Raw genomic sequence first — 17,601 nt, forward strand, 5'->3', positions numbered from 1 at the left:
CAAAATCCCTGTAGTGTATTATACCTATGGTGACCAGATGTCCCATTTTTAAAGGGACAGTCTCATTTTTTGGGACTTTTTTTTATATAGGTGCCTATTACCCCCCTCCCCCCCACACTGTCCTGTTTTTTCACAGTTGCTATCTGGTCACCCTAATTATACCCTCAATTACTGACATGTACTTTCAACCTTAACGCCATTTTAACATGGTTTTATCTGGGCATACTAAATTTATGCTCAGTCAGCCTATCATGTAGTGCAGGGGACTGGACTAGATGACTTCTCAAAGTCCCTTCCAGTTCTGTGATTCTATTATCATTCCACATGCAGAACAAAATAATTAGAGAGAGAATTGTTTGTGGCTGGGAGCATTTGGCAGTTCCCTTCCTGAGGTCTGGTACTTTAATACTAATGCTTTGCTGGAGCAGGAATCTATCTTCTTAGTATTGTCATCTGTTTGTTGAAAGCAAACATGATAGACACCCCAGACAATGCTTCTCTCCAGCTATGTTCTCCTTTCTAATTCCTCTCCTGGGCATTTTCCTCTTTGCTCCATTCTCCACCTTGTCTTAGTTGCTGTCTCTCTCTGCTCATTCCATCTCTCCCCTTAGCCACTCTCTTATAGCTTTGTTCACAGGTTCCTCCAACTGGCTCTCCATTACTCTCTGGAGTCCCTGCCAAGGAAGTGGCCTCTCCTGTAGTGGGACATATTGAAGACTTACACTGGGCTGCTAGGAGCAGGTGTGGTGCTGCCTGTTTCTCACCCTCAGTTCTGTAACACCGACAGACCCTGGCTGTTGGAGGGTGGGACTGAACCAGGGACCTCTGGAGCTTAGTGCATGAGCCTCTACCGCATGACCTAAAAGCCAACTGCCTGTTAGCTAAGGCTATAGAGCAAACTTATTTAACTCTCTGTAAGTGGTCTCGGTGCCATTAGATGGGACAGAACACCACACATAGGAGGTGTGTCGGTTACACTCCCACCTGCCTTTTGACTTGGGCTTTTCCTCATTGTCCTCACCTTGGCCTTTTACCTTCTATCTAGGACAATCTCACAGTGGAGCAGGTATTTCTTTGGTGCCTGCCTTCCTTGGTCCCAACTCCTCACCCCTGGATTGGGATGAATCCCACTCCCTCTCTTTCCTGTTTGACATGTTGGTATTTGTAAGGCTGCTCTCTTTGTAGCTCCCCCCTACCCCTTCCCTAGCCCCAGTTCTTACTTTGTGCCCTTATTAGTCGCTCTTCTCTTCCTCCTGCTTCAAAGGCATCGTGGGTCCCCTCCGGCTCAGCAGCTCTTTCCTGACAGTCTGTAAATGTCATTGCTTGGCAGTCTGTCCTCCACCTGGGCTCATCTAGCTGATAAAGTTACAGAACAAACCTTTGACAGTCCTCATGCCTTCAGACAGTAACTGTGTCTTTAAAGTTTTGGAAAACTAACACAGTTTTATGTATTTAGCATTCAGCAACAAAGGTGAACAAAATAACTTCTTCCAATGAGGTGGTACCAGTGCCTTAAGGGCCAGTGTCTGGTGACTGGTGAGACCACTGCAAATGCTTTCAGGATCATTATACTTTTCTAAGAACTCACCCCAGACCAGTGATCAGACAGATGGTTTGCTCCCAGAAGCACCACCCTGCCACTAGTTGGCAGCATCCAGGAGTTACAATCTATTACCACTCTGCCCCCAGTTCTGTGGGAGATCAGCACTTAAGACAGCGGTCCCCAACCTTTTTCTCTGGTGGGTGCCAGACAAAAGACTGTGGCGGTGGTTGAGCATCCGCCGAAATGCTGCCGAATTTCGGCAGCGACACCTCTCGATGATGTTGCTTGTCAGCAGCAAGCGGCATCATTGAGCAGCCTCGCCGCCAAAATGCAGCTGAATTTCGGTGGATGCTCAACCGCCAGCCAGGACGCAGGCGCATTTAGATGCCCCTGCGGGCGCCACGGCGCCCATGGGCACCACGTTGGGGACCGCTGACTTAAGATGTCTGTCTGCCTTTGTTGTGCTGGGAGGGGTCTCTACTGTGCCTTGGTTTTGATCCAATATTGCCAACTTTTATGATCTTATCACAAGTCTCACAATATTTGGTGTGTTTATTAAAGTCCCAGCTCTGGTAGGCAAGTGATTACATGAGACTCTTCAGCTTTCATTTTTTTCAAAGTCAATTTCTGGCCTCATGGTTGCAAAGAAAAGCTGAAAAAAGTGAACCAAGGGGGACCTAGAGCCTCAGAAACCAGAAGACAAAGAAAAATAACCCCCAATTTATTATTTAAAATAAAATTATTTTAAGCTGCTTTTTCTTTTCTTTCTTTTTTGGAGCCTGACTCACGATTTTTGCACGGGCAAGACTGGCAACACAATGGTCATTGCCCCCTGGCCGGTGACCCAATCTGTTCACCACTGAATACAAACAAGGGCAGTATTATCCCAAGTGGAGTTGGTAGTGCCCCTGATGTTAAAGTTGCCTGACAATTCCATTACAAGAGCTTGTGTTCGGTTGCTTTCACCTTTCGAGCTGAAGTTTTTCATGCTGCGCGTGCACCGCAGGCTGGATGTTTCTGGAAAGTTTTAGCTAAAATGGTTCCACCATTGATGAGAATGAGATTAGGAAAAAATATGATTAAAAAATTCTTATGACTTTTGCTGAAAAGCTCTGTTGCCTCCAGGCTTTGGAGCAGGCACTCAACATTGTGGGGGGTGGGGTGGGTGCTAATATCCAGTATGTGCCTTTTGTCATTCCTGTGAAAATTTGTCCAAATTATAAGCTGCCTAAAAAAAATTTCAGCTTCCACATAGGCTATCAGGGACTTCAGGAGTCATCTAGTCCAACCCATTCCTCAAAGCAGGACCAATCCCCAGATTTTTTTGCCTCAGATTCCTAAGTGGTCCCCTCAAGGATTGAGCTCAGAACTTTAAGTTTAGCGGGCCAATGCTCAAACCACTGAGCTATCCCTCCCCCTATGCTTAGTAGTAGAGACTTCTTCAAGTCTGGCAGTTAAATTCTCAGACATCTTTCAATACTGAGAATGCTCCATCACAGGACTACGGGGTGGGGGTTAGGCAGAATTTTCCATGCAGCTGCTCCTTCCAGCTGTGGCACTGGATACAGGAATTGAGAGCAAGGGGACTCTCTCTCCTGTGCTCTCAGTGCTTCAGTTGCTGGGATTCAGGCAGCATGGAGTAGAGCAGTAGTCCCCACCATGGCGCCCGCTGGGGCATTTATGTGCGCCCGCCTAGTGCCCAGCAGGGGACCTGCTAGGGACAGAGAACTCAGGCTGCGGGCGCGGTGTTCTCTGTTCCCGGCAGGTGTGGGGCCTGCAGGGGAGAGAAGCTGCAGCCCCACGCCTGCCAGGGACAGAGAACTCTAAGGCTGCAGGCTACAGGCACTAGTGTTCTCGGTCCCTGGCAAGTGTGGGGCCACGGCTTAAGCCGGAGAGAAGCTGCGGCCCCTTGTCTGCCGGGGACAGAGAACTCGGGCTGCAGGCACTGGTGTTCTCAGCCCCCGGCAGGTGTGGGGCCCACCTAGTGCCCAGCAAAGAAGAGAATCTGGGGCCAGGCCCCTGCTGGGGACAGAGTACTCCAAGGTGGTGGGCACCGGTGCTCTCTGTCCTTGCTGCTTCTCTCCAGCTTCTCTCTTGATTCATATATTATGTAATATTAAATATGTTTTTTTAATATTATTTAATGTACAAATACAAAATAAGCCTTGGAAAATTGTTGGCGCCCGCCATGCTCTTCTGAAAATATGAATGTGCTACTGGCCACAAAAAGGTTGGAGACCACTGGAGTTAGAGGGAGGAAGCAACTTGAGTGGAATGCAGGTGGTGGGGGGAGGAGAAGGAGCCGGAGGGTGGAGGATCCAGGAGATGGGTGGGTGTGGCTAAGAGCAGAGTGGGAAGGAGGGAAGAGCCAGGGCAATGGGAGGTGGATAGGAGTGGGGCAGAATGAGGGCACAGTAGCACAAGGATCTATAACCCTACACATACACAACCCTCCAACACCTGGAACTGAACCCAGGAGTCCTGAGTCATAACATTCACTTATGGTCAGCAAATAGTTGTGAAACACACTGGTAAAGCATGTCTCATTGTCTTCTTGTGGTTGGTCCACATAGAGCAGCATTTCTCAAACTGGGGTCCACAGACCCCTAAGGGTATTCCAGGGGATCTGCGGACCCTGCTGATCAACTCCTCTCGCTCATTCCCAGCGCCTCCTGCACACCAGGGAACAGCTGTTCAGCAGCATGCAGGAGGCACTGGGAGAGAGGGGGAGGAGTGGGTACTGGGCATGCTCAGCGGAGGGGATGGAAAGAGGTGAGGAAGAGGAGGGGCAGGGCTGATGGGAAGGGGTGGAATAGGGACAGGGCCTGGGGCTGAGTGGGAGGTTTGGGGGTCCACAAATTTTTAAAAAGCAAAATGGGGGTCCTCAGGTTGCTAAATTTTGAGAACCACTGAAGTAGAGGATATTAGCCTACTAGCTCTACTAATTATTCCACTGTGCTGTGGGTCTAAAGGCCTGAACCCTGCTGATGACCCAAACTGGGGGGCTGTCTGGTTCCACAGGATAGAATTTCTATTTTTTAGGATTTTTTCTTTTTTTAATTAAGAAACTACATTAAAAAACTGTTAAAAGAAGGTTAAGGTTGCAAAGTCAAGCACTTAGAAGTTAGGAATTGCCATATACAAGGTTGCCCGTGAACCATTCAGATAGTATGGTTAGACTGCATCACAATACACATGCACAAGGGGGGCAAATTAAGGTTGCAGAGGCAGTCTGCATTCTGGCATTTCCTAACTTTTGAGTGCTTGACTTTGCAACCTTAATAATGTTATTTCCAATCTTTTAATGTTGTTTTTTTATGGAATTATTTTTTATACCATGGTAACATTGAAAGCCCCCAAAGAAGATCTGGGCCCCAAAGTGGTAGGCATTGACCACAGTGACTGTATCTGCTCCAAACACCTTATAGGCTAACCAGACAAGGCAGGCAAAAGATGGGAGAAAGTAAGTATTAGGATCTCCATTTTGCAGATGTGGATCTGAGGCACAAAGAAACTAAATGACTTGCCCAAGGTCATTAGAGAGACAAGGTGGGGAAAGTAATATTTTTTATTGGACCAACTTCTGTTGGTGAGAGAGACAAGTTTTCATGCTTACACAGAGCTCTTCTTCAGGACTGGGTCACCCCCCAGGTCACACAGGAAGCCTATGGCAGAATGGAGAGTGAACCCAAATATCTCAGTACCAAACCAGTGCCTTCACTACAAGGACACCCTTCTTCTCATACCCTAACACACTCTTTAGATTCATTTAAGATGCACCACACTAGGGAAAAAGTTGTGGTTTTTTTACCATGTAAATTAGTGGTCATTAACACAGGGTACAATCCTAGTATGGATAAGGCAGTTGTAGTTTTCGCTTATTAGCAGGCTGAGGTAAAAATAGACCGTTTTCCCCCGGTGAAGACAAGGCCAAAAGGACCAGATATAGTGCACGAAGCTCTGTAGTTGAAGGGAGTTGTCTTCACTCTGTTTTCTGTTACATCTCTGAATGTTCTGTAGCAGGGCTAATGATTCTAAAACCACCGTTAATAGTACTTCATCACCATGCAACTAGAGATAGCTCATTTGTATGCAGCTGAGCTCAAGATAGTGAAATCAATACATACAGAACTCATCATTAAAATAATCAATATTTATACAGCAGGTAGAATTCATATCAGACAGGCTGGACACTGTCTGCCACATTGTTTCCATAGTCCTATCTCCTAGTTTAAGACTGTACCTTAGCTACCTAATTAGGCAAATTGTTCCACACTCTGATTGACAAGATAGGCTTCACCATCTGATCTTCCTCTTCCCCTTATCTCATCAATTGGGGCTGGGTTGCCATGCAAGCATCTGCCACCTTTTTCTGTCCAAGGCCAGCACTAAAGTTCACCTGTTTACCAGCTTTGGTGCAATCCATCCATCATCTTCTCAGGGCCTCTTTCCTAGCACCCTCTCCTGACATACTGTCTTCACTAGGCCACCCACTGCATGTGTCCAAACTAGCAAAGTTGTGCTTCCTGGATTTTGTCAGCCACAGCACAGACTTTGACTTCCATCCTAATACTTTCATTTCAAAATCCGTCTCTTTGTGTAGATCCTCTTGTGGTGGATCTCATCTCAAACACCTGTATGTGTTGAACCTGCCAGCTCTTTATCGCCCAGGCTTTTGCTCTGTACAACATTGCGGTGTGCATCATTATTTTATGTAATTGGGTTTTCAGTCTCCATGGCGTATGCTCGTCATATACAACTCCTGAAATTTTATTGCACACTCTTCCAGCACTCCTCAGTCTGGACTGTATCTCATGTTCAAGCCGGATGTCTTCCGTCACCCAGCCACCAACGTACTCAATTGGTCAGTCTGCTTTTGCTGCACTCCATTAATCTCTATATTCAGTTTCCCTGTGGCACCTCTACCAACCCATCTGACCTCAGTCTTAGGCTATGTCTATACACGGTAAGTCGACCCACACTACACAACTCCAGCTACATTATTCATGTAGGTGGAGTCGATGTACCTTAGGTCAAGTTACTGTGGGGTCTGCACCATGGGGGGGGGGCAAATGTGAGAAAATCTCCCATCAACTTACCTTACTCGTCTCATCAGGGGTAGAATACAGGGGGCGATTGGAGAGTGATCTGCTGTTGATTTGGCAGGTCTTCACTAGACCTGCTAAATCGACCACCGGTGGATAGATCTCAGAGCATCGTTCCCGGCTGTAGTGTAGAACTGCCCTCAGTTATGCTCATTTTCATACTATGTTCATTTAGCTGGTCATACCATTATTTCCTCTAGGTCTTCTTTTGAGGATGTCCTTAGTGCTATGTCATCTACATATAGCAGCTTCTCACCTTTTCCCATTAAGATCTCTCTGCTGACATAGTCCATCAACACGATAAACAACAGTGGACTTGGGGCCAACCCCTGGTGCAGTTCGACTTTGATTTCAACGGGACTTGTCACTTCAAAACATATTAGGGTTGCTGTTTTAGGTAATCTATACTGTGCATTCACCATCAATCCTCAGATACTCCATATCTTCTCAGCAGCAGTGTGAGCATCTTTCTGTCCATTTTATTGTCTAATCATTTACTGTCTAAATACAGTGGTTCAACCTGTTGTCCACAGATCCTGGAGGTCCTCGAACTATGTCTAAGGCGTCCGCAAAAGGTGACTATGAAAATAAAGTTTTGGATCCCACTAAAGGCATCTGAATCTCCCCATGTATGAGTCAAAACCTGGAAGTGTTGGCATTACCATAGACACTCACAGTTTAGTGCCCTTTCTTATGCTGCATCAAACATCATGCCGAGTATGTGCAACATGTATAGTTGAATTCTGTCCAGTCAGTTTTCAGTTTAAGATTTTTATAGTATGGGTCCATAGACCACAGGCTGAACTTCCAAAGTGGTCCGCACCTCCATTCAAAATTTTTTAGGGGGGGCCCACAAATGAAAAAGAAGTTGAAAACCATAAGTCTAATAGCTAAGTTAAATTGTTATGTACCTCTGGGAAGATATTTATTTCAAGGAAACATGACAAACATGACCATGGATATAAATACAGTAGCCTGCTCATCACTTGCAGAGCAGTGGGAAAGAAGGTATTTTATTATCAAATTGACGGGAATTCAAAGCAATGAGGAGGAGTGTGGAAGAAGAGCAGAGGGCTGAAGAGATTAAGAGAGAGAAATGAGTGTAGCTTGTCTAAGTAAGATTCTCTCTTCTCACCTTAACAGCACCTGTATACCTCCAGGGGAGGGCTAACAGCACCTAAGGGGTTAGGGGAGAATGCCCTTGGCACAGACACTGTGTGTCACAGTTTCAGGGTAACTGGAACAGTATTGTTGCCCTCATGGTCCACTCCAGGAGTTCCCAGTCAGGCCTCAGATCTCAAGCCATCATCTTTCTCTGGTCAGGGATCCTAGTTCCACTCCCTTCTGATCAAGGGTGTTAAGGCTGCACAGTCCCCAGCCTTTGCTGTGATATGCCCAACAAGCTGGTCTTTGTGCTTTGCTTCCTCTCTGAGGGTTACAAGCAGGGTATTGCCAGCAGTTACAAGTTACCATCCTGCTCTTTCTAAGCAAGCACCTTTATTCTCAAGGTAAAACCACCACAGAGGGGGAAAAAAAACCCAATAAGTGTTCCTATAGACATGCTAACAGTTCATCAGAAGTCACCCATCAGTCTTCTGGGGCCCTGTCCTGTCTATTTGCTGGTCAGATAAAAGGCCCTGAGTCAGTTTAAACACTACCTGTGTATGCCAAAAGTCCTTTCTTTGTATGTTGTTCAAACTGGATTTTCCAGAGACCCAGTATATGTCACCTCTGCAGGAGATGGTACCTCTCGGGAGGTGTTTACAACCTGAGCAATTCATCTTAATCACTCCTATTGTTCTTAGTTCCTGGCAGAGCTAAAAGAAACCCTCCCCCCACCAGAGCTGCATACAATCCCTGGCCCACAATGGTACATAAACCATTCATACACTTAATACAATATGGTCCTCAAATATATTGCTTGTGGTGGCCAGGTCTGTCACACTGTGTTGGGCAACGCTTCACCTTACATGACACCCTGGGAATGGGGGGCATGCTGGGAATGGGGCTATAGCACATATTGCTGTGACCATTGTGCCTTGTGGGAGGCTGGTCTGGTGTAATGTAGAGATGGCCTCTGGATTGCCTAAATTATGCTGAGTGGGGCTTTGACCCCTGTAGCAACTCAGAGGTGGAATCGTGCAAATACGTTTTTAAGCTACCTTTGACCCAACTTCCCCTGGACTGTGCTGGTCCTAAGAGAAGACAAATTAATAGTCTACAGCTATTTGAATTGGATAAAAAAAAAAACAAACAAAGATGGAGAGGAATTTTTTAAGGTGGTAAAAGAATTGGGGGTGGAATTAAGAAAAAGCAGCTTAGGCTAGATAAACCCTTCCAGGCTGGGAGACTATTCTACAGCATCTCACTAAGGCAGTAAGTGGTGGAAACCTCATGGCTTGTGACTTCTAAAATAGCCTGGACAAAGCATTAGACTATGTTCTATAGGGAACAGTGCTGCATTGACCCCCGGGAGATGGGCAGAGTGATTAAATAGGTCTCTCATCGCCAATATCTATGACTATCAGTCACAATATTTGTGGGAAGTTCCCACTGCAAGGCATGATGCAAAGGGACTCTCCAGCACTGGATTTCTCAGCTTTTTTCTTCCAATACCTCAAAGTTCAGCTGCCTTATTCTCTCTGGCTTCATATCCCAGAGGGGAGTGGAGGGAAAATCCCATTCATTTTGTCTCTCGCTCCTTCATCTTCTGGGAGAGGGGAACTCCTCACCGCCAGTGAGGAAATTTCACTCCTCAGCTATCCTGGTTGCTGCCACTTGCCTCTTCCTCACCTGATGCTGTTGTATGGGATAGCTCCAATATTTTCCAGCTCTTGTTGCTTGGCTAGATGGGTTGGTGAGTTGAATTCCCATGTGGCAGCTTCCCATGGCTTTTCCTCACAAACGAAAGAATTGGTTAAGAACTCTTCAGTGCCTTTCAGGTGCTGAGGATGGCATAAGTCCTTAGCTGTGTACACAGAGGTAGAACTGTGGCTTCTGGGTATGAAGCCAGAACTTTAGCTCAAAAAAACAGGCTTCTGACACCTGAGCTAAAGGAGAATCTTCTTTAGCTGTTGGCAGTAGAGCTTTTATCTTCTGTAGGCATCTCACTCCAATGCCTCCTCAGAGTTGGGTAGGAATATCTACAGCAGTGTAAATGAAGAGTCACTCCATTGTAATCAATGGGAGTTTGCCTGAATAAGGACTTCAGAATTTGACCTTTGTGATAGGGCAAGGCCAGATGGCTGCAGTAAAATAGTGAGGAACAGGTATGTTAGCCCCAGGCTAAACAAATCCCTGGTACCATGGTAACCAAATGGCAGTTGCTCCAGGATAATCAAGACACCTGGGGCCAGTTAAGATCCTTCTAGAAGGCAGTGGAGATAGCTACATTGATTGGGACACCTGAAGCCAGTCAAGGGCTGGCTGGATCTAGTTAAAAGCCTCCCAGTTAGTCAGTGTCATGCATGTGAGAGGAGCTGGGAGCAAGAGGTGCAAGGAGCTGAGAGCAAGAGGGTGTGCTGCTGGAGGATTGAAGAGTACAAGCATTATCAGACACCAGGAGGAAGGTGCTCTGGTGAGGATAAAGAAGGTGTTTGGAGGAGGCCCTGGAGAAGTTGCCCAGGGAGTTGTAGTTGTCATGCAGCTGTTACAGGAGGCACTATAGACAGCTGCAATCCACAGGGCCCTGGGCTGCAACCTGGAGTAGAGGGCAGGCCCGGGTTCCCCCCAGACCTCCCAACTCCTGATCAGACACAGGAGGAGTTGACCCAGACTGTGGGTTCCACCAGAAGGTAAGATCACTGAGGTGAGCAAATCTGCCACTAAGCACAGGACCGACCAAGGTAGAGGAGGAACTTTGTCACACCTTAGAATTAAATGTCTAGAGCCCAATTCTACTCTCATTCACATGAGTTTTACACTGATGTAATGCTGTCCACTTCAATAGAAATACTCCTGATTTGCTCACATGTGAAATTAGAATCATGCACTCAGTGACTCTCAGTGCATTTCATTTGCCAATACAGTGGAACCAAAACAGCCCAGACTTCAGCTGACAATTCAAAGCAGAGATGGAAGGACAGAGGAAGGGGTAAAACTTGCAGTGTCCACTGCCCCTTGTACCAGGGCCTGGAGCAAGGCTCTCAAATGGCAACAATTTCAGCAGGTGAAATTAAAAAAGATTCAGCTCTCATCCTGGTGTAAATCAGGAGTAGCTACACTTATCTTACTCTGATTTTACATGTTTACAACTGCACTGACTTCAGTGGAGTTACTCCAGTGAGATCAGAATCAGGCCCACTGCAGTCACATCAGTGAGAGTGAAAAAGCAGGCCTTCTGTGTCTCATTGGAAACACAGTAAAATCCTCCAGCACTGAGTTTCAAAACTGTCCTAATTGTGTGACTTTCCACCCAAATGAGAGAGACTAGGCAAGCCTGCCCGAACCCTGGAGGCTAAAGCTCTCCTTCATTTACAGAGGCAATACTTTACTCTAGGAGATGATGCATGTTCTCTCCAGTATTAATAGACTTACTGAGATGCGTCAAAACCCCCAGCAGAAACACTGAGCAGCACAGCCTGCCTGCCTCAGAAAGATTTACAATCTCTGTGGCGTATCAGTGGGGAACAGGACAGTGTGTGTGCACACAGACAAAGGAGGAGGAAGGTGAGTCCAACCTCCAGCAGCAGGGCCATCCTTCTGCTGCTAGATTTTTCCAGCTGAAGCATCTTACTGTCTCTGCTGCCTTTTATGGTAATTGATTTCTGACGTGGGGCTTTTTCTGCTACAGCAGGGACCACCGGCTGAAGGAGACAGAACTGCAGTCAGGGCAGGAGAAGAGGTAGGAAAGGAGCTTGGCACGGGGGAAAGCCAGAAAGAGAGAAAGGCACCGAGGTACTACAGTGATGGGGCAGTTATAACTGACACAGATGAGAGAAGGTGCAAGGGAGAGCAGAGATTCTGAGTGAGTCACAGGAGGGCAGACAGGCACAGAGAGGGAGTCCAGAGAGAGCTCTGCCATCTCAAGAAAGACCTGCCCAGCTGGACTCTTCACCATGAGCATGAGGGAGACCTGCACCCAGGAAGTGGGGCCAGGGGATGGGGAGGAAAAGCGGAGTGAAGGCACCCACAATTCGGACAGGAGGCAGCACGAGGTGGAGCTGCGGGATAAAGCCATCCTACAACAGAAGAGGCGCCTGAAACAGGCTACCCAGTTTGTGCACAAGGATTCTGCTGACCTGCTGCCCCTGGATGGCTTGAAGAGGCTGGGCACCTCCAAGGATCTGGTGAGTCAAGTGGGACCCAGTTTGGAACTGGATGCTCCTCTCTTCCTAATGATACCAGGGCATCCCCCTAATTTGAGAAAAGAATCACAAGTCCAGGCACAAGAGAAACAGTCCAACAGAGTCATTATAGGGCTGGGGTGGGTGAAGGGAAAGGAGATGTCCTCTGCTCTCTGCATCTTTCTCCCCAGCCATCTTCATTAGGTCTAACCCACTCCATAGCCAGGAGGAAGAAGTTGTTATGGGATTCTCCCTAGCTCTCAGATCCATCTCCCAGCCCACAATACACAATGTGTCTAACTTGTATGGGAATTCTGTATATGTTTTACATGTGTGTTTACAAGCTGGACTGACATGAACCTACATGATCTAATACAGAAGTGGTCCCTCATTCTGCAGTGAACACACCCACCAATACCTGAAACTTTGAGGTCTTGTGTTGAAACTTTTCACTTTTCTGTGAAATTCCCCAGTTTTGGATTTGCTTTGACATATCCCCAGGGGGTGAGTGTGGGACAAGAGCAGGGGATGTGCCCCAGCAGTTTTGGGAGAAAGTAGGAGACCAGGCATGATTTCCTCTGGGTATGTATAACAAGGACAGGGAATGGTTTCCTTTGGGATACCCCACTGATTAATTAAGGGCATCTTCGCCTTCCCATTGCACACTTTCACTTTCCCCACTACTCAATGCTCTTATATACCACAATTGACCCACGATTTGGGTTGAAATCCTGTTTCCCAGTGGAATGCATGGCTTTCCTTCCAGCTCCTTTCCCCTGCAAGCTCCAGATTGCTTTGCCAAACTGATAAGGGCTCCTGCAAAAAGTAGGTTGAGTTGCCTGGAGTCACTGACCAGACCTAAAGAACTCAAGGGCTCTGAGGTGATCTAATTGCTGATGAGATGGGGCAGTCCCTAGGCCTGGCAAACATGGGGCACTATGTCAACTCTCTCTGCTGTGGGGTATTTTCCTCTTAAGTTTACTGCTCTCTTTCCAGGCCTCACTGTTACTAGTGATGGTACTGTGATTCCCCCTAGTGCCCCAGCTCCCAGGCAATCTGATTCCTGGCCATTCCAGGCTGCATGGAAATCAATCTCAGGTTTATATTGATTTCTGATTCTCTTGGACTCAACTGTCCCACCATAGGCTGCCTGGGGATCAGCAGCATGTCAGACTCAACTGTGTCTCTGCTTTGGGATCATCTCTCACCACCTTTTCATGCAGGTGGAGTCAGTTGTGCAGCTCTTCCTAGAGCACGCATTCAGACCATATCAGCCTCGGTGTCCACTCTGCTACTGGCTCTAGTATGGGAAACCCCTCCCTGCTCCCAAAGTATGGTCATCCCCGATGTATTTAAGCAAGCCATCGCAGCCCTACAATTTGATTTATGAACACATGAAATTCCATTGCTGGGTATCGACAGCACTCTAGGCCCTGGATTTGTGCTCTCCCAGCCCCGGCCGGTAGCTCTCAGAGCCTGCTGCACAGGCACTACTGGACTAATGATCTGTCACTGGGATGGAGGGAGTTACAGCAGAGAGTCGATGACCCTTCAACAGGGACATCTGACAGCTCCAGCCCCCAAGGGAGCAGGCTAGAAGGACCATCACTGACTCTCCTTTAAACCTAAAGATCTCTGCCAGTGTTTCAGGGAACTGCACTGTAACAATCTTGGGGTTCACTAAATAATAAACCAATGAATGAGAAAGGAATAAAACTTTAATAAAAACACACCACAGTGTCTCTCTAGTGAACGGCTGCACAGAGTCTTGGGTTCCCAATACCCACCACTCCCCCTCCAGGGCACATCTCCAAATTCCCACATAACAGTCCTTTGAGGAAGTGTCTCCAAATCACAATCTCAAACATAGAATATCAGGGTTGGAAGGGACCTCAGGAGGTCATCTAGTCCAAGCCCCTGCTCAAAGCAGGGCCAAATCCCTAAATGGCCCACTCAAGGGCTGAGCTCATAACCCTGGGTTGAGCAGGCCAATGCTCAAACCACTGAACTATCCCACATGCACCTGTATTTCCTTTCCGTGGTCTGCTCTAGGAGTGCCCAGTTAGGTCTCCAGCCATCACCTGTCTCTGACAGGAACCCTTGTCCCACTCCCTTCTGTCTGGGGGTATTAAGGCTGCACAGCCCCCTGCCTTACATTGTGATATCCCCAGCAAACCAATCTACTGACAGGCCAGCCCCTGAGCTCTGCTTTCTCCCAGAGGGCTATGAACAATGCAGTGCCAGCCATTACAAGTTATCACCCAGCTCTCCTCAGCAGACTACACTTTAAGGACAAAAGTATCACAGGAACCTTATTGTCTTTATGTTTTCTCTATCTGCTTACTAACAAACATGAAGATGAGTGACTCCTGGCCTTATGGGACCCAACATCCCCTTCCAATTCTTCAGCAAATGGACAGGACCCTCTGTCCAAAGTGAGAGCCAGCACTTGCAGAAGCTCAGCTTTTTACATCAAAAGCCTTTGTCTGAGTCTCTGGAAAACCCACTTTGAACCAGTACACACTGACACCTTAGGGCAGGGACTGACAACCTTTGGCAGGCAGCCCGCCAGGGTAAACCCCCTGGTGGACCGGGACGGTTTGTTTACCTGCCACGTCTGCAGGTTTGGCCGATCGCGGCTCCCACTGGCCGCAGTTCGCTGCTCCAGGCCAATAGGGGCTGTGGGAAGTGGCGTGGGCCAAGGGATGTGCTGGCTGCCGCTTCCCATGACCCCCATTGGTCTGGAGTGGCAAACCACCGTGGCCAGTGGGAGCTGTGATTGGCCAAACCTGCAGATGTGGCAGGTAAACAAACCAGCCTGGCCCACCAGGGGGCTTACCCTGGCGAGCCACATGCCAAAGATTGCCAATCTCTGCCTTAGGGAGTGGTGCTTCTCTGGAGCCATTTACAATCCTGGGGTAATCCACCCCACCCCACCCCACCGTTTTTTAGTTCCTAAGGGAGCTGTGGCAACCCCCTCCCATGGAGCAGAACACAATCATTCAGAAAACATTCATTCAATACAATGGTCCCCAAAGACATCTGTCACGCTCACCCCACTGTGTAAATGTACAAACACTCACTCTCCATGTGATACAGGGGATCAGCTGACAGCCTAAGCTCAGGGAGCAGTATCTAGTTATCACCTACCCTACCTTTTTCCTTATCGTTCCTATATCTCTGCAACCTCTCACTGCTGAGGATGGGGAGAGTTCACTCTTGGCCTACTCAGGGCAGCTACTGACTGAGTCAGCAGAAGTTAGAAACTATAGGGAAACATGTCTCACACCTTCCCCCTACACCATCCATCAGACTATATCCCAGACAAGATTGATTATTGTAGTAGCATCCAGAGGGAGATAGAGGCTGCATTGTGCTGTGTGATGTACAAACACATAGGAAGATACAGTCTCTGCTCTGAAGAACCTACAGCCAAATGTAAGACTTGAGCTATAGTTTCATGTCTAGGAATTTGTAGCACTGCCTAGCTAGGGGACCAATTCTGTGTTTGTACATTAACTCCTTTTCATGAACAGTTCAGACAAATGAAGGCCTTTTTTCTGCTTGAAAATTGTTCATGAACTGACCCTGATTGGTCACTTAAGTCACATGTTTTGTATCTGATCCACCATTTTTTAAACAGGTGAATAGGGAGTAAATTATGACAAACTTTCAGACATGAAGGTTGGGATTTGTGATAAAATCATGAAACTTATGATACGTGACCATTCTCGCAAACAAAAACAGATGTATGAATACTTGAACAACAAACACTATGACCCCATCAGTAACTGCAATGGTGACCTCACTATTTATGTGAAAATATTTGTTAATCTCTTCTTGTATTAGTTAGCCAGCTCTAGTGCTGGATTCTCCACTCACTCTGGTTTTACACTGGTGAGACTGTACTAAGTTCAATAGAGGCATGCCTGATTTATACTAGGGCAGTCACCTCACTCCGGCCCTCAAAGGGTTAAAAGCCAGCCCTTGGAGAGGGCTGGGGCTGAGAGCCAATAAGAGAAGGCAGGAGGGCAGCCAATCAGGGCCTGGCTGGGCCCTATAAAAGAGCTGCAAGGCCAGAAGGCAGGCAGTGTCTCTCTCCAGCTTTGGAAAATGTCTCACTCCAGGCTTGGAGTAGGAAGGACCTGGCTGCCTGGAAGCACAGGGTACCTTGGGCAGAGTTGGGGAAGGGCAAGAGGAGCTGGGGAGCTCCAGCCTAGCTACCTTGCAGGCTGAGGCCTTGTTTAAGGCCTAAGGAGACACTGGGGCTGCCGAGGTGCAGCCTGGGAATAGGCAGAGGTAGCCAGTCCAACCCCCTTGCCAATGATGAGTGGCTATTACAGATTACAGTTTGCCCCAGAGAAAGGGGGCTAGATGACCACTGGCCCTAGCCACTGAGGCAAGGTGGGCTTAGGGGAAGGAGGTTCCCCAGGAAGGGAGACCCAGAGTTTAGGGCACTGCTGTGGGGCAGCACCCCAAGGTAAGGGGCACCAGGGTCTGGGAAGGACACTGTCAGCAGGAGGCACTTTGAGTGCTGGAATGAGCTAATTCCTGGACGACCAGCAGGAGGCACTGTGGCAGCGAGTGCTCGATCCACTACACCAGGTGAGAGGAAAAGGAAACCTTAGATCTCCTGGAGTGATGTGAAATGTACAGCAGCCCCAGGTACTTCACATGCCTGTGGGAAGATGTATTTTTGGCTGAAAATGATCACCAACTGTGAACTCTATAGGGCATCATGGTACCACAGAGAAGGAAATGATAATATATCTACCTCCTATATAGCGTTTTTAATCTCAAAGTACTTTACAAAGGAGGTCAGCATCATCAGCCCCATTTTACAGATGGGGAAACTGAGGCACACAGCTGTGAAGCAAGTTGTCTGAGGGCATACAGCCAGCCAATAGTCAACCTGGGAATGGAGTCAGGAGACCTGGGTTATAAGTCTGGAGGTCTATCCACTTGGCCATGTTGTCTCACTGCTGGTAGAGCCATGCAGCTTTCTGTGCATTCCAGCTTGAAGGTAGAATCTCCATTCAGTCATGTCCTAGCCTCATGTGCAACACTGAGGAACCCTGGTCATTGGTGGGTGGGATCAAAACTGGGGCCTCTGGAGCTCAGTGCATGAGCCTCTACTATATGAGCTAAAAGCCATATGGCCCTTACCTAAGGCTGTAGACCAGACTCAATCTCTCTCTAAGGGCTTGTCTACATCAGAAAGTTGCAGCGCTGGTGAGGGAGTTACAGCGCTGCAACTTAGGAGGTGTACACATCTGCAGGGCACCACCAGCGCTGCAACTCCCTGTTTGCAGCGCTGGCCGTACTCCCGTTTTGTCTCGGGTGTAGAGGATCCAGCGCTGGTGATCCAGCGCTGGTAATCAAGTATAGACACTTACCAGCGCTTTTCTTGACCTCCGTGGAATAAGCAGGTATCCCAGCATACCTGAGGAAGCCTCTGGTAATCAAGCTGGTCTCCTTCCCCGGCTTGCTCTCGCGTTCCCCAAACCCCGAGCAAGCAGGTCTCCTTCCCTGCGGTTTGCAGGGTGGTTCGGGGAACGCGAGAGCAAACCGGGAAAGGAGACCAGCTTCGCCGCGGTTTGCTCTCGCGTTCCCCGAGCAAGCAGGTCTCCTTCCCTGCGGTTTGCAGGGTGGTTCGGGGAACGCGAGA

At 48.0% G+C, this 17,601-nt stretch overlaps 2 protein-coding genes across 6 annotated transcripts in view; one reads left to right on the top strand and one right to left on the bottom strand.

The window, feature by feature from the left end:
* Window positions 1-450: 450 nt before the first annotated feature.
* The window catches only part of ITFG2 (integrin alpha FG-GAP repeat containing 2), a 63,388-nt gene continuing 46,237 nt past the window's right edge, over window positions 451-17,601 (bottom strand). For 2 of the 4 annotated variants that reach the window (XM_050965474.1, XM_050965494.1), the window contains 2 exons: window positions 1,221-1,356; window positions 451-695 (listed from right to left, as the gene is read on the bottom strand). In XM_050965474.1, the coding sequence (XP_050821431.1) occupies window positions 520-695; window positions 1,221-1,356 (312 nt within the window). In that variant the 3' untranslated portion in view covers window positions 451-519. Of the gene's footprint in view, window positions 1,357-17,601 lie in introns of all 4 variants that reach the window. The other 2 variants (XM_050965455.1, XM_050965465.1) reach the window with 2 other exon arrangements.
* NRIP2 (nuclear receptor interacting protein 2) overlaps window positions 10,880-17,601 on the top strand; it is a 28,474-nt gene continuing 21,752 nt past the window's right edge. The window contains exons 1-2 of one of the 2 annotated variants that reach the window (XM_050966560.1): window positions 10,880-11,316; window positions 11,441-11,936. In XM_050966560.1, the coding sequence (XP_050822517.1) occupies window positions 11,706-11,936 (231 nt within the window). In that variant the 5' untranslated portion in view covers window positions 10,880-11,316; window positions 11,441-11,705. The other variant, XM_050966550.1, reaches the window with a different exon arrangement.

The sequence above is a fragment of the Gopherus flavomarginatus genome, chromosome 1, assembly GCF_025201925.1.
Source record: "Gopherus flavomarginatus isolate rGopFla2 chromosome 1, rGopFla2.mat.asm, whole genome shotgun sequence".
Lineage (NCBI taxonomy): Eukaryota > Metazoa > Chordata > Testudines > Testudinidae > Gopherus > Gopherus flavomarginatus.